We start from the raw sequence: 16,949 nt of genomic DNA on the forward strand, positions 1-16,949 counted from the left end.
ATGGCACAGTAGCTTAGGTCATACAAGGGCCGTCGAATGCTAAGAAATATCAGCATTAAATTATTAATGAATGGACAATTTTCTCCAAAACATTGGCCTGACAGCTTGTGATAAGAGACATTTCACCATGTCAAACAGTTTCATTTTGGACAAATTCAATTCCATAACAGTAACTGGCCACTTTCATGAACAAACTGCACTTTGGTCCCAAAATATCAGATTATGTTTCTAGTTAACCTACATTTAGGTCTTGTCATTTTCAGCAAGTACTTAAATGTACGACAGTCACATATTGAGAAATTCTGTCTTTCAAGGCCATTAACCGACGTAGCCAGAAATATTTCAAGAGTGATTACAGTAAGTAAGTTAGTAAAGAATCCACTGTATCATGATGCCACTGCTAGCCAAAGTGATGTCAAGAACACACACAAAACGTGGAGGCTGAGGACCATTATTTCAGGAATATTTAGAATGCTACAAAGAATGCCCAAAACAGGCTAACATTTTGCCAGGGTCAGCCATGGTTCAAAAGACCAGCTTTTCCCTCAAAGCTTCTCTGTTACAGGAACTATATACAACTACTTAAAATGTCAGCTATAGCTTTGTAATTAATAAAAAAAGAAACAGGTTGGTGGAGTGGTGCACCGCTTATTAAAATCTCGATAGTAGTCAAAGAGTCAAATAAGCCTTAGTAGGTGATAAGTTCCTTTTATTTTCAAAGAAGATTAGCCAGCCAACGCGTTTCGTTCATAAAATGAACTTCTTCAGGGCTGCAATTTACAATGAAAACACATAAATGGTGTGCACTCAACACATAACTGTATACACAAATGAGCGTGTGTACAGTATGGTGACACAGAAGTGAGTATGGAATCTGAAGAAAGCAATCCTAGATAGGAAGAGTAAGTGTTGGGAAGGGGAAGGCGTGAACTAGTGAACAAGTCACAAGTGTATGTACACTTGTGACTTGTTCACTAGTTCACGCCTTCCCCTTCCCAACACTTACTCTTCCTATCTAGGATTGCTTTCTTCAGATTCCATACTCACTTCTGTGTCACCATACTGTACACACGCTCATTTGTGTATACAGTTATGTGTTGAGTGCACACCATTTATGTGTTTTCATTGTAAATTGCAGCCCTGAAGAAGTTCATTTTATGAACGAAACGCGTTGGCTGGCTAATCTTCTTTGAAAATAAAAGGAACTTATCACCTACTAAGGCTTATTTGACTCTTTGACTACTATCGAGATTTTAATAAGCGGTGCACCACTCCACCAACCTGTTTCTTCATTTGTCTGCATAAGCAGTTAGCACTCTTCAACGGCAAGTGCTGGAGTTTGTTTTTGTGCACGCATTTTCGACTTTTGATGACTAAGTATTAACAAGGGAACAACAGAAGGTAGTGCGGTCTCTGTGTCCGCCGTTGCCCGGTACCATAAACTCAGCTTTGTAATTAATAGTTAAATAATATTTTAGTGTTAGTACCCACCAAATGATTTCAGGGGAATGGAATAATGGCTATAAGCAGAATAGAGCTGTTTAAAGCTGCAATTCTAGTACATATAACTATTTAATTAAACATGATGTGCTGAAATACTTCAGGTTGAAAACTAAATCTACCAAACTCCATATGTTAAAAGAAACTGTTCGGTTAGGCTATGGTTCATAGATTCTATGTTAACTTCATCTCCTCTAAATGTATGGAGTGCCAAATGATTTATACTCACAACATCCCTATCAATCCTGGCTGCTGTCATCTCAGGTGTTTCCTCGTGTTCCTGAAATGATCGAGGTTTTTCATCTAAAGCAAAGAAAAAGGAAAATAAATACATGAAATATAACCATGCAGTTGTTAGGTTGAAGCAAATACATTTGTCAACATGGTATTTTAGAAATCAGACACACATGATGTTTTGCTCCATTCGGTTGTGTTCAAATCTGTGCTGTATGGAAACTCATTGTCAAGTTATTTCTAAACATTTCTTGAACAACAATGCAACTAAATCATATGATCCATTGATGTACAAGTGATAGATAAGGGGAACATACTAAGGCCTTTTAAAACAAATAAACCTAAGAATTACTTTTCTTTAATCTAAACTTTGGTAGATGTTTGGAGACACAGATTTCCCTGGAATTACTTGGCAAAACAAAATTACTGTCCATGGCAAAATCCCTGATGATTAATGTAAGAGGGGGCACCCATCTGTAAATGACTACTGAACTATTATAACCTCAGTTACAATTCTATATCCGTAAAGTACATTCCATTTGAAATGCAGCCATTAGGAATGTTATGAAGATCATCTCGAATACATATTTCTGGTACTAAAATCTGAATATCTTCTACTCGACAGTCTTTAGAAATCTCCTTTCTGGATATTCAAGAGTCGGTGTTTATTTATTTTAAAGATAGCGTATATTAAATAAGTACATATTAATAAAATATATACAGTTTCACATAGAAAAAGGCCCAAGAATGTCAGCTATTTGACAGTAGTTTCCAGTAATCTACCAAAAGGACTGCTAATTGATTTCTAATTGAATGTATTAACTTTATTTTTCATCATTAAGCGATTATTTGATACACTTTAGCATAGTTGAAAAAAATGGGATCGTAAGTTTTAATTCTAGAAATCAATGAGTACTTCAACTTCTTAGCGCCATATTTCCTCATTTTCTCAATACAGATTCAATCTTGGATACATTAATATCACCTTGCTAGAAAGTCATGATTTCACTCAAATACTATGCATAGTTTCAGACCGTCATGAAATGATCATGCTTTTTCTATATTTTACCAGGCATTGGTCACATTTTTCCTTATGTCTGAAGCATCTCTGAACATTTAAATGAAAGTCTAGTTGTTTATCTTTTTATTCTGATAGACCTTTGGCTAGCACAAAGAGACCTTTTTTTATGCTACATAAGTGCTTAATCCAATTTATAATGTATCCTACAATGATTTATAGTTTTACAAAATTCAAGTTTTGTTAGTCAAGTTCTTTTCACAGTACTGGTCTGTTTCATAAATACTGTAAGAGTTTTAATTCCCACCAATGTTACCCCGATTACAAACCAACAAGCAATGTATTTTTCCTCCTGGTACCCAATAAGACTGATTTGTCCTTAACAAAGCATATTCCACCTTTTCAGACAATATTTTAAGACCATACTCAATGTTAAGCAAATCTAAATTTATGTTTGATCAATTCAAATCAATCAGGATTTATATAGAGCGGCTAATCAAACTAATCCAGGTGCTGAGGGTACTGTTGCAGGGGACTCAGTGAACATCCAGATCTTGAGTCCTTTTTGAATTCCAGCAGAGATCATGACACCACAGGTGAAGTGGGAGGTCGTTCTAGGACTTTGCTGCAAGGTAGGAGAAAGGAGCGCCCTTCACTGTTGCTGTGGGGGATCGCAGTGCATGCGAAGGGTGAGGAAACAGGCAGATGAGACTGTTGATATGTCTTTCCATGGTTAGCTTATTGTCCAGGAAGATGCAGAGTATACGGGCGTGCACGATCGGAGATGGTGACGTCCTAGTTCGGGAGGCCACCACCAAGGGGAGGTTTTGTTCTGAAAGATCGGCACTTCAGTTTTTTCTAAGCATGTGTTTCTCATTCAGTCTGCGATGTTTGACATGTTATGTTCTGGGGTATATAGAGCGCTTGATTACTCCCAGTGGAGTGTCCACAAGCTAATATTCAACCAACAGAGGCCTAATAATCATGCCCGGAGTTTAATTCATTCAGAACTAAACTTCAGATGGCTCCATTCTCAGATCTAAGGGCAAAGAATTCCAAAGTCTGGAAGCAAAGAATCTGAAAGAGCTACCTCCTGGACGCATTCTGTTAACTCTGGGGATCACAGTCATAGCAGTCACTGAGATGCCTGTTAGGAAGGTAGGGTTTAATCAAGGGAAGAAGGGAGCACAGGCCTCTCTGACTGAGAATTTTATGGCAGAGACAGAGTGCTTTAAAGTATACTCTATGCTTGATAGGGAGCCAGTGAAGTTGAGCAAGTCCTGTGCTCAAGGGAGAATGTTTCGGAACATTCTTTTTTTTAAAAAAATGTTTTTATTGGTTTTAACATATTTTTAATCCCACCCCCCCCCGACAAGTAGACAATTTGTATTTTTACATCATACATTTTTATGTTTATCACATTTACATAACTATTATAGGAAATCTTACAGGAAATATTCCAAAGAAAAAATAATAAAGAAAAAAGAAATCAATAAGAAATAGATAAATGAAAAGAAATAAAGCAAAGATAACATAAACATGTTACGGCATTGGTGATAAATCAAATTTGTAAATCTCGCCAAAGTGTAAGAGGAGTCCAGATATTCATACCCCTTTCCCGTCGCCTTCTGTTTTTCCGTTTATAAATAGCTATCTCGATGTTGTGCAGCGCTAAGAGCCTTGCTAGCCATTGTTGAAAGGTAGGCGGTATCGGGTCTAGCCAGGCCGATGCTAAGCATAGCCTCCAGACGGCCATGGCCACAAATACTAGATCATAGCCATCCTCAAGTTTTTCTGTATCAACAACCCCAAGTACCATTGCCTCTGGAGGTAAAACAACCTTTCTATGAAGGACAGAAGTTAAAAACCTCTCTATGTTTTGTATCAGAGGCATTGGCACTGGGCAGGTGGCAAATATATGGATAGAATCTGCCCTCAAGCTCGCCACCCGGAAACACCACCAGCTGATCCGCATCGCCAAGAAAACGGCTTTCAAAAACCGACTGGACAACAACGCACACAACTGCAAGGAACTCTTCAACATCGTGAAAGAGCTCTCCAACCCCAACGCCGGAAACAACGACATTACCCCTTCGCAAGACCTCTGCAACTCCCTCGCCTCCTACTTCCACAACAAGATCACGGACATACACTACAGCTTCAGCACTCAACCGACGCACGCCACGACCGCAGCATCGCCACCCACCACCACCCTCCGCGCCTGGACCCCGGTCAACACTGAAGAAACCGTCCACACGATGAACTCCATCCACTCCGGATCTCCGACCGACCCCTGCCCTCACCACGTCTTCAACAAAGCCGACGCGGTCATCGCACCCCACCTGCGGGACATCATCAACACCTCATTCGACACCGCCACCTTCCCCGAGAGCTGGAAGCACGCCGAACTCAGCGCCCTACTGAAGAAACCTACAGCCGACCCCACCGAACTCAAGAATTACCGCCCCATCTCTCTACTCCCGTTCCCAGCCAAAGTCATCGAGAAGACCGTCAACAAACAGCTGGCCACCTTCCTCGAGACGAATGGATCCCTCAACCCATCGCAGTCCGGATTCCGTGCCAACCACAGCACCGAGACCGCCCTCATCGCCGCCACTGACGACATCCGAACCCTGATGGACAACGGGGAAACAGCGGCCCTCATCCTCCTAGACCTCTCCGCGGCTTTCGACACGGTCTGCCACCGCACCCTAGTGCAGCGCCTCAGCAACGTCGGAATCCAGGAGAAGGCGCTGGAATGGATCGTCTCCTTTCTCGACGGAAGAACACAAAGAGTCCGCCTACCACCGTACAAGTCAGAGGCCACCAAAGTCATCTGCGGCGTCCCTCAAGGATCCTCACTGAGCCCGACCCTCTTCAACGTCTACATGAGCCCCCTCGCGGCCATCGCACGCCAACACAACCTCAACATAATCTCCTACGCCGACGACACCGAGATGATCCTCTCCCTGACCAACGACCCCGCCGCCGCCAGAGCCAACCTGCACGAAGGGATGAGAGAGGTAGCCGAGTGGATGACGACGAGCCGCCTGAAGCTGAACACAGATAAGACGGAGGTCCTCATCCTGGGCTCCTCGCCCTCCGCCTGGGACGACTCCTGGTGGCCCCCCGCCCTGGGCACCGCACCCAAACCGACGGACCACGCACGCAACCTGGGTTTCATCTTGGACTCCTCCCTCTCCATGACCAGGCAAGTCAACGCCGTCTCCTCGTCGTGCTTCAACATCCTGCGCATGCTTCGGAAGATCTTCTGGTGGATCCCCACAGAGACCAGGAAGACTGTCACCCAGGCCCTCGTCACCAGCCGAATGGACTACGGCAACGCACTCTACGCCGGAACCACCGCCAAGATCCAGAAGAGACTCCAGCGCATCCAGAACGCCTCAGCCAGACTCATCCTCGACATCCCACGACACAGCCACATCTCCGGACACCTAAGAGACCTGCACTGGCTCCCGGTCAACAAGAGAATCACCTTCCGCCTCCTTACCCACGCACACAAAGCTCTCCACAACCAAGGCCCGAGCTACCTCAACAACCGAATCAACTTCTACGCCCCCAAACGCCACCTCCGATCCGCCAGCCACGCCCTCGCCGCCATCCCATGCATCCGCAGAGCCACTACAGGAGGAAGGTCCTTCTCCTACCTGGCCGCCAAGACCTGGAACTCCCTCCCGGCCGACCTGCGCCTGACCCAAGACCACCTCTCCTTCAGGAAGAAGCTCAAGACCTGGCTGTTCGAGCAGTAGCAGCACCCCCCCAAGCGCCTCGAGACCCTACGGGTAGGTAGCGCGCTCTATAAATGTCTGATTGATTGATTGATTAAATAGATTACACCTGGGGCAGCAAGTCCCATTACCAGTTCCCCATTTTGCAATCTTATTCGGTGTATAGTAGAGACAGAAGAAGGTTTTATAAAATTGTGTCTGAAGTTTGGTGGAGATAAGAAGCGTTTGAGCTACTTTATAGGAGTCTAGAGATCCTTCTTTAGAAATACTAAGTTTGTTTTGCCAGTTTATTGCCATTTTATCTAAATCATCCGGAAGTTTATCCAGCAACGCCTCATACACTCCGCCAATCGACTGTTTCTTAGAATGTATAATTATCACTATAATCATAGATTTTTCCCAGATGTTTCTTAATCCAAATTTATGAGTCAGAAAGGTTCTAATTTGAAGAAATTTAAAAAAGTCCCGCCAATCTAGGCCAAATTCTCCTTTCAAGAGTTCAAAAGATTTAATCCCCTGATTAGTATAAAAATCCCCTAGTTGTGTTATTCCCAGGTTGTACCATTTTTTAACACAGTTATCTTTGAAGATGGTTAATGGGAGAGTTGGGTTATTTAATACAGGGGTGTAGTATGAAAATCGTCCTATCCCTAACTCTTTTCTTACGGCCTTCCATACCTTAAAGCAGCTATAGAGAGTCTTAAATTTAACCTTTTTGTAGTAGCTATCATGTGTGTGTATCCAGAAATATCCATAGCAGGATTCCCCGACCAATAACTGAAAGATTGAGGCGGTGTTTTCCTCTGTAGTATTACATCCTTGTAATAATTCCTTACTGTATAGTAGTACACAGGACCAGTAGTATCTCCTTAAATTGGGGAGCGCTAGCCCACCTCTATCCTTGGGAAGAGTAAGAAATGTATATGCTCGCCGGGGTTGTGCGTATGACCATATAAATCTAGAAAAGATACGTTCCATTACTTTAAACCACTGATTTGGAATTTCTAGGCAGACTGCCCTGAATACATACAAAATCTTTGGAAAGTACACCATTTTAATTGCATTAGTCCTTCCAATAATGGAGAGGTGGAGATTATTTACCCGTTGTAAATCTTTTTGTATTGTGTTGAGTAATGGCTTAAGATTTAAATCCACCACTTCCTCTAGTTTAGAAGAGATAGTCACCCCCAGGTATGTAGCTCCCAGCACGACCCTAGGATCATCCATCCAAATTTTTTGGTTTAAGACAATTTGTGTCTTTCCTTGGTTTAACGCATAACCAGAGACCAGTCCAAATTTTCTGGCCTCGGTCTCAATAACCGGCATTGCTACCTTAGGGTCTGCGGTAACTATAGCAATGTCATCCGCATATGCTAGTATTTTTGTTACATATCCCTGTGATATAATGGGGATTATATGGGTGTTTTTCTCTAAGTAGCGGATGAAAAAATCTATATATATTGCGAAAAGCAATGGCGAGCAAGGGCATCCCTGGCGAGTTCCTCTCGAAACAACGATTTCCTTAGTTAGACTTCCATTAACAGATACGACGGCTCTAGGATTATAATACATTTTTTGTATCGCTTGAATAAACTTGGTTCTAAATCCCAACGTCGCCATTGCTTTCCAAAGAAACGGCCAGGAAACCCTATCAAAAGCCTTTTCCGCATTCTAAAGTATCAGGGCCATAGGGTCTCCGGTGGTTTCTGTTCCATCAAAAAGTGTAATAACCCTCTGAATGTGATTTATAGTTGACCTTCCAGGGACGAAACCATGTTGGCTTTTGACGATAACTTTATGTATTATAGGCGCCATTCTATTTGCCAGAATTTTAGAGTATATTTTGGAGTCCGCGTTTATAAGGGTTATTGGGCGATAGGATCCTAATTGTTCTGGGGGTTTCCCTTTTTTAGCAAAAATAACAATTCTTGCCTTAGCCCAGGAGCCGGGAGGTTCCCCCCCAGAAAAGATATGTGTAATTAGATCAATAAATGTATGTTTTATTTCTTCCAGAAATATTCTATAAAATTCTGATGGGATGCAGTCCAGCCCTGTTGCCTTTCCTTTAGGGAGGCTCTTAACAGCTGTCAGGACCTCTTCCATATTTGGTGTTTCCTCCAGAGCCATCTGTATATTTACCTCGAGTTATGTGGTTTCACAATTCTCTAGGTATCTTTTTATTTCTATGGTGTCTCCATGGCTGCTGTCAGTGTATAATTCTTTATAAAACCTCCAAAATGCTTGCTTGATCAGCTCTGGGTCCTTTAACAGTCCTTCTACTGGATCTACAATTTCCCTTATTAAATTAGCATTGGCCTGTTGTCGTACTTGCATTGCCAGTTGATGTCCCACTAGCTCGTTAACTTCATAGACTAGTTCTTTTCGTGCAGTAGCTTTCCGAATTGCTTTATCTGTAAAAATATTAGTAATAGCTGCCTTGGCAACTGCTACTTGGGCTAAGGCGCTAGAGATATCTCTGGTCATACCTACATTACTAGTAGCACTAATGAGATCGATTTCTGCTGATATAAGTTCATCCTGTCACCTCCTTAATTCCTCTTTCTCTCTTTTATTTATTCGAAGCGAATATGACATAGTCTCGCCCCGGATCCCTGCTTTCAGCGTATCCCACACAACCTCTATTCATGAGCTATTAATATTTTCTGTGAGGAATTTAGGTATCCAGTCTTTCATGTGGGTAAGATACTGAGGATCATATAATAATGCTTTTTCAAATGACCACATGTTAGGCTCTGATTTGGCTAAGCTAGTAGTCAAGGTGCAAAAAAGGGGGTTGTGGTCAGATAATATCCGGGGCAGTTTGACAGTTTGGGAGGTCCTAATTAATGAGCTTGAAAGTAAAATGTAGTCAATTCTGGTATGTGTACGATGTGGGTTTGAATAAAAGGTATATCCAGGGTCACCAGTATTAAAATTAGCAATCTGCCAGCTATCCACAAGTCCATGTACAAGACATAAATCTTTAAGCGAGCGGAATACTTTCGGTTTTCGCCCTTTATAGACCCAGTCATCATTTACGGACCAATTAATGGGAAGGTTTATATTGAAGTCCCCACATACCAGGGCCGGAAGAGGCCAGTGTGTTAATTCATTGGAGACCTCATTGAAGACCGCGGGGTCATCTATATTGTTCCCATAAATGGCACAAATTGTTATTTTTTGCCCTATTTGATGATTACATTCGGTGATAGCCCAACGGCCAAACTTGTCGGTTTTAGAATTATTGAACACCAATCCACTCCCTTTAGCCAGGATAGCCACACCACGATGTTTAACCCCTTGTGAAGTAGCGCAAACCAATTTATAGCCTAGTGTGTTTAACAACTGTCTCTGGGATCCTTCAATATGCGTTTCCTGCATGCACACGACATTAGCTCCCCAGTTTTGTAACCCGATAGCAACCATTTGCCTTTTTTTTAAGTCGTTTAAACCACCTATGTTCAAAGATAATACCTTTATCGCAGCCATGCTGGTAGAGCAAGCATGCCGTATTTTATTTCACATGTGTTCTGATTTCCTGTGATCCCTAGAACCGTTTCCTTGTTCCTTTTTAACATAAATTTACTATCCTTTATGTCTAACCTGTCCGAATTTCCCGCCTCCCCTTTGCCCTCCCCCCACCCGCCACCACCTTTGAAGGTTACCTGGGCCAGTCTGGTCCAGGAGTGTGAATGTTTCGGAACATTCAACAAAATTCAAGCAGCAGCGTTTTGCACCCTTCGGAGCATTCTAAACCTGCCTTTGGAAACCCCAGGTAGAGTACATTTCAGTAGTCCAAAAGTAATACCAGCAGGGCCTGGACTACAGTCTACTTAGTTGAGTCCGGAAGGAGCCCCAAGATTTTTTTTGAGCATCTTTAGTATCCCAAAGCAGGTGCAAACAGTAGAAGAGATCGGCTATCAACTGATAGGGAGGAGTCGAGCATAAAACCATGTATCTTCACCTTAGGTTTGGGGACAGGTGTGGGGCCCCGTTCATCTGGCCACCACGAGGAAGACCATATTGAGGGCTGTTTTCCTACCACCAGGACTTCCATTGTGCCTGCATTTAATCTCAGGCACAGCTGGAGTCCATCCATTCAGTGAGGTCCACCAAGCTGGCATTAAAATTGGCTGCAGCACTGCCATCGTCTTGACCACGGTGAGGATCAGTTGAGTATCATCAGTATAAATCATGATCCTCACACCGTGACACTCAATCACGTATGCCAGAGGGAGCAAATACAAGTTAAACAGGGTTGGTCTGTGTGCCCAACCCTGTGGCCCTTTCTGCTGCAAGGAGATTACTTTATAGACGCAGGCCTTCTGAATCACCTGAGAGATGTGGTCATGAAGGAAATCGGAAAACCATTCAAGGGCTCGTCCCCCAAAACACTAACTCCATAGCTGCTCTAGTAGGAGACCATGGGCACAGTGTTAAAACCCACACTTAAGACATGCAGTTGGTTAGCATGGCGCAGTGGTCTTCCGAGAGTATAAGCTGGGTGTCATTGGCGTAGGATGTTCAGTCAATGTCATATGATGATGTGGGCCAAGAGTCATGTAGGTGTTGAACAGGGTAGGGCTGAGGGACAAACTTTGAGGGACACCGCAGATGGTGTATTTGGGTTCTGAGGTGAAGGGAGGAAGGTGACTTTTCGGGTTTTACCGGTGAGGAAGGAGGTGATCCACTTGAAAGCGTCTCTTTGGATTCCAATGTTGTAAAGCCTTTTTTATCAGGGTGTGGTGTGGTACTACGTTGAACGCTGCTGAGAGGTCAAGTAGGATCAGGGTCACCGTTTTTCCTTGGTCGAGAAGGGACATGATGTCATCTGTGGCTGAAATCAGGGCAGTTTCAGTGCTATGGTTAGTGCGGAATCCGTTTAGAAGCTTGTTGTTCTCCAGGTTTTCTGTAAGTTGGCATTGAAGGTCTTCTCGAAGACTTTAGTGGGAAAGGAGAGCAGAGAGATGGGACGGTAGTTCTTGAGTCTGTTGGGGTTGGCAGATGCATTTTTGAGTAGAGACTTCTGATTGTTTCCAGTCTTCGGGGAAGGGGATGGATGTGTTGATGTCAGTGAGCTCGCTGCTAATCATCTTGCTCCCTAGGTTTAAGATCTGTTTTGTAACTAAATAATTTCCTTCTAAGATCTTTTTTCCAGTGTTTTGTTGTTGGCAATAAAACACTAATTGTCCTACCCTAAATGAAAGGTTTAAATGACTCCCACAGAACACTGGGACAATTAAGAGATACTCAATTTTAATAAATATTTCAATTTTTTGAGGGTGATCACTGGATTTATTGTCTTTAATAAAGGAAAAATTAATTCTACATATATTTTAACTCTTCCATACTGCCGAGAACCTGCCACTATGGGGTATGGTTTTGCAGTAATTCTAAAACAAAAGAGATTTCAGCTGTTTCAATACAGTAAATAAAGGAGACAAAAAATGAGGCAATGTGAGAGAAACGGTTTTAACAACAGAGTAAACCAAACATTATAGCTACATTTTCACAATTAAAGCATATCAGTTGCGTAGGTATCCTTATTTGGCTAGGGAGTTTCCAGGGCTAGATTTCGCCAAGAAAGCTTCCTGGAGTATGGTAAGAAGAACCGAGATTTCCAAATTGGGGGTACAAAGATCTCTTTTAATTTAAGAAACAATGAAGAAAGCTTCACCCTGACCTTTATTTGCCACATATAAATCTACTTGTGTGTTTGCAGAATTTTAGTTTCATTTTCTACCAAGACTTTAGCCTTATCAATCTCTAGGACCCCAGCACTCAATCAATTTACGCGAACAGTGATTTCTCTTTCCCTCATTTGTTTAAAACCTGGAGGAAAGCACCAGCCAAATCATTTTACTAGTTTTACCAGGCAATAAATCTAATGGGTGTTTCCTGGATTAAATGCTAGTTTGTATTGTGCATCAAGAAATAATGTAAGAACTGTTGCTATGAGCAGAATGATTTAAATCCCTCTATAATCCCATTATATTTAAAGACAAAATTAAGATCAAAAGACTTTTATTGGACACTTGAAGCATAAATTGCAGAACACTTGCAAAACTAAGACACAAGAAATGACTAAACAAGCATAAAGTACATAAACATGCACCTACAAACTTTAGCACTAATTTACATGAGAAAAACAAGCTGCAGATCCAATAAGAGTACTGGTATTAAATAATTATTAAAATCGAATACAGGTCTACTAGAAAGGTACATGGAAGTAAAAAATGCTATTTTTAATTTTTGTCTTTGACATAATTAACATGGAGCCACATTATAGTTATGACAAAATGCTGCATGTCTTATAAAAACACATCATCACGCCCCCTGTCCTAAGACAATACACACTTTAATGTGTTATTATATGCAAAACTGAGAAAGACAGATTTATACCTACTGGATAGTTTTATCTACTATTATTAATATATTTCCAATTCTATACAACAAGCTATGCATAAAAATAAGCATACTACAAACAGTTATTTGTTTTTGTTAATACTAAATCGCAGTGGATATATGGCCATGTGTTCGTATTTATATATATATAAGTTAAGGATGATGTTTTTTTTTTTTTAGCTCTCCATTAACAATTTCAATTATTCTGAATGTGGAAATCTCCAGTGGTTCATACGGAGTTCACATTTATTCTACTTTAAGAGCCAAAATCTTCTATTGGCGTTTCTTTTGCAAAATCATGGTTGAACTTGGCATATGACGATTCCTCTTACTGGGATTTTTCTTTGCCTAATTACATAATTTCTACAGCACTAACCAAACGTGTTTAGGTTTTCTTATAAAGCGTAGTGTTACTCATCTCAGAGTCTACAAATGCATAATGTATTATGCTAAAATGCCCTTATCAGTGGATGGGCCTACTAGGAAAATAACCAGGTTTTAAGACATTTCCTGAATTTGAAAATCTTACAAAAGGGGCAGCTCCTCCATGTGAGCGGAGGGGTGTCGGCCCACTAAGGAAAAGCCCCAGGCCAGTGCTGTAAAATAATATGGTAATAAAGTTCATTTATTACCATTTTATTTTTCAGCACCCCGTCCCAAGCTAAGTGTTGGGACGGGCCAGTGCTGCCGAGTGGTGGAAGCAGGAGGGAGCAGTGTGCTTTAAAATGTGCCAGTCCCTTTTGTCGGCCATCTCCCAATGGCCGGCCAGACATGCACATTTGTAAGCTCTCTAACACAGCTGTCTTAGACAGCTCCAACCAATACTGGTGCTACTTTCATGCTAGTGAGAGAAGTGCCAGGATTGGTTAGGGGAATTGGTTAGGTCCCAAGTTGGAGCCTGCCCGAAGACTGAAGGAGGATGCCGCGTTGAGTAGGAAGATAAGTCTTTTTTTTTTTTTTACACCCGAATTACATGGTAGTCGCCACGTCCTTACAATACTCCAGACTACTCGGGTTCCAATTTACGTTTAGGTGTGCTTAGAATCAAACCAAAAAGTATTTGCAATATTAAAGCCAAGCACCTAGGAATTATGTTTTTAGTAAATGGTAACGATTGATTTTACCCAAACCAAAAAACTCATTACCCCCACGTATTATCTGCTGGTCTTGAAGAACAGGTATCAAAGACCGCAGATGTGCAGCTTTAAAAAGCATATTTCCAAATCTTCCTTCAAGTGTTTAAACTTGCAGTCAAATTTACTAACTATAAAATCAACAACAAGTTTGGACTTGATAATCAGTCTACCCAACTCTAGTGTTTTAGTAATGCACAAAAAGGTCTGAAGATGATGCAAAAAGACAATATAAAAAGGTATTATGAGAAAAAGTGTTTTAGGATTTAACTTATGCTGCATGTGATGCACTAAATTAGATTTCAACATGCAAACGCTCACTTGCAAATAATAAAAAGTAATTTGTACATCCAGACTGGACAAGTTGAGCTCGATAATATTACATATTCAGCAATGCCAAAAATATTTATGATGAGAGTTAACCACGTAATGAAGTGACCAATTCAAAATGACCACTGGGCCTATGAAGAACTCAGGGAGAACTTCAGGTTTCTAGCATTACATGGATATAGGTCATCTCAGGCACCTTCAATGCTAAAGGGATAGTACTCCCACAGTACATAAACACCAAAAAGAACTAATTTAATTTTGGATATTAGCATTGGTCAATAAAGACTTGATGTCAATTTGCATTTTCTGACACCCGTACTTAAATTGATTATCCAATGCTTCAGACTGCGCAGTATTTTTGAACACATAAAAACCGAAGCAAATTTCTATGACTATTTAATAAGTGACCATAAACCCAGCTACATAAAGGTTTAGTATGCTAAACATTACCTAAACACTTTAAAGAGACATATTGGACTCCTCCAAATCATTAAATATTAAAATCTCTTTGGATAAAACAAACTGGAGAAAATAATAATGACTTAAACAGCCTTTATCTGGCTACTAAGGCAGAATAAAAACATCTGTAACAAAGCCATACAATAAGCGTACAGAGGACTTCAAAGCCAACTGGAGAATGTATGTAGTAAAAAGCAAAAATCGCAAGGGAATTAATGCAGAACAGGTATCATTTTACAATGAATGTCCCTCAAATGCACCGCTCTTAAATGCTCAAGTGAACAAGTTCAAGGTTTGTAGTTGACCATCCTTAAAAATATGCATTGTCAACATAAACATAGAACAGTTGATTGAATCTTTGCAGTGGTTTACAATCCAGTTAGAATTAAACAACTTGAAGCTGTTGTGGCAAACAGAACGTCAAATAATATGCATATATTGCAAAGCCATTTATAAAATCGCACATATGTAGGGCCATAAATGTACAAAAAGGAAGATTTTAGAGTTCTGAACCCAGAAGTTGTACTTATCAGTGGTTAGACAAAAATATGTATATTGAAATATGGATCCGATATGCAACAATTTAAGCACAAAAAATACCTACTGACACCTGAAAAACAAAGATGTGTCAAACGTTGCCCAAACAGTACATTTAATCAGTTTTCATGCAGCTGTACCACAAGATAACAGAATTAAGTTTTTCCACCAAACAATGAGAAACTCCAAGCCTGCTAGACACACCACGTGAGCAGAAATAGTTTTTGAAGGCTGACCGAGTCATAAGACAGTCGTAATCAACTACAGAAAACATTATATCTTTCTTTGGGATCTGGTGCCACATCCAGTTATCCTCAGTTTCAGTATTCCACCGCAGGCTGTTAAGAATAGCAACTAAAGGAGTTACCAAGAATCCCATTATTCCTACACTACTAATCACTACATAAGACATGCAGAAAGTAAGGTACTTAACGCACCACTGGTCACTGAACAGACCATCCATTTACACACACCTCAGTGCGATATTTTGGTACCATACGCAATATGCTACAGAATCAGTAAGATAACTTCGAACATGGCTTCTAAAGGCAATACGACTGTATCCACAATCTCCTACCATTTGGCAAGAGCATATAATCCACACAAACCATACAAAACGTGAAGTGAGTCAGAGCATCAGATCCTTTTATGCATTCCGTACAGAATCCAAAGAAAAAAACAATAAAGCAAAGGAAATGTACTTTGAAGTCAAAGTCCCAACTTTGAGCCCTCAATTGAAAACCCTCACTTATGAAGTGGGATGGAGTGCAGTCTGTTATTAGAATTTTGAGACATGGATTGTTTTAAATAACCCAGTTCAATAGCATGATTAAAGATCTTTAAACAGTGCTCAAACTATGTTCTATGTTGTCGTGTGCAGCCAATGGATGAGTACAAAGATATCATGGTGCAGACGTTACATTCCATGCTTAAGGTACTCTTGGAAAGGTATTGCCTAATTATATGATATGAGTTAGCGTGCTTGTGTTTGTCTTATGATGCAAGCTTTCAGAAAATATGTGCTTTACTAAATTGCACACAATTTCAAAGTGTGAAACCAGATGTAGCTGCATAACAAGAAGAGTACTCCACATTAGTTGTTATGTGATGTGCGTTTTGTAAGGTATGGATCTGTCCGTATATTTCATTGAGTGAAACCTCCTGGGAATACCCTATGCTATAGAATGAAACCCCTTCAAGGATCTGGGTGAAAGCATCCAAACCTTGCAGTATTTAAAGTAGGCACTTGGGCATAAATTACAGCAAGACCAAAGGTAGCTAGTCCACAGCCTTTGAGCCTCCCTGGGCTGCCAATATTGCCTTGCTCGAGGTTTGGATCACACACTTCCAGCAGAACTCTCTGGCACTGCAGAGAATGTCTGCCTCCCTCCTTGAGACGTCATCTCCTTAGAACAATATATGTGATTGGATCTACGCCCTTCCTACATTTTTGGCAACTTTAATAATGGCTTCCTTCTACTGCCATCTTTTTTATGCACCCATGCACTGAAAAACAATCAACGTCCTTTAAAGGCTCTCTGTGGTCTGTGAGCATTTTTAACAGTCAAGTTTTGATGTGGCGCT

At 41.1% G+C, this 16,949-nt stretch overlaps 1 protein-coding gene across 20 annotated transcripts in view; it reads right to left on the minus strand.

Annotated features, from left to right (window-relative positions):
- EPS8 (EGFR pathway substrate 8, signaling adaptor) overlaps positions 1-16,949 on the minus strand; it is an 861,544-nt gene that overhangs the window by 244,475 nt on the left and 600,120 nt on the right. For all 20 annotated transcript variants that reach the window (XM_085652654.1, XM_085652642.1, XM_085652660.1 and 17 more), the window contains one exon: positions 1,730-1,803. In XM_085652654.1, the coding sequence (XP_085508780.1) occupies positions 1,730-1,803 (74 nt within the window). The remainder of the gene's footprint in view (positions 1-1,729; positions 1,804-16,949) is intronic.

The sequence above is a fragment of the Triturus cristatus genome, chromosome 4_1, assembly GCF_964204655.1.
Source record: "Triturus cristatus chromosome 4_1, aTriCri1.1, whole genome shotgun sequence".
Taxonomy (NCBI): domain Eukaryota; kingdom Metazoa; phylum Chordata; class Amphibia; order Caudata; family Salamandridae; genus Triturus; species Triturus cristatus.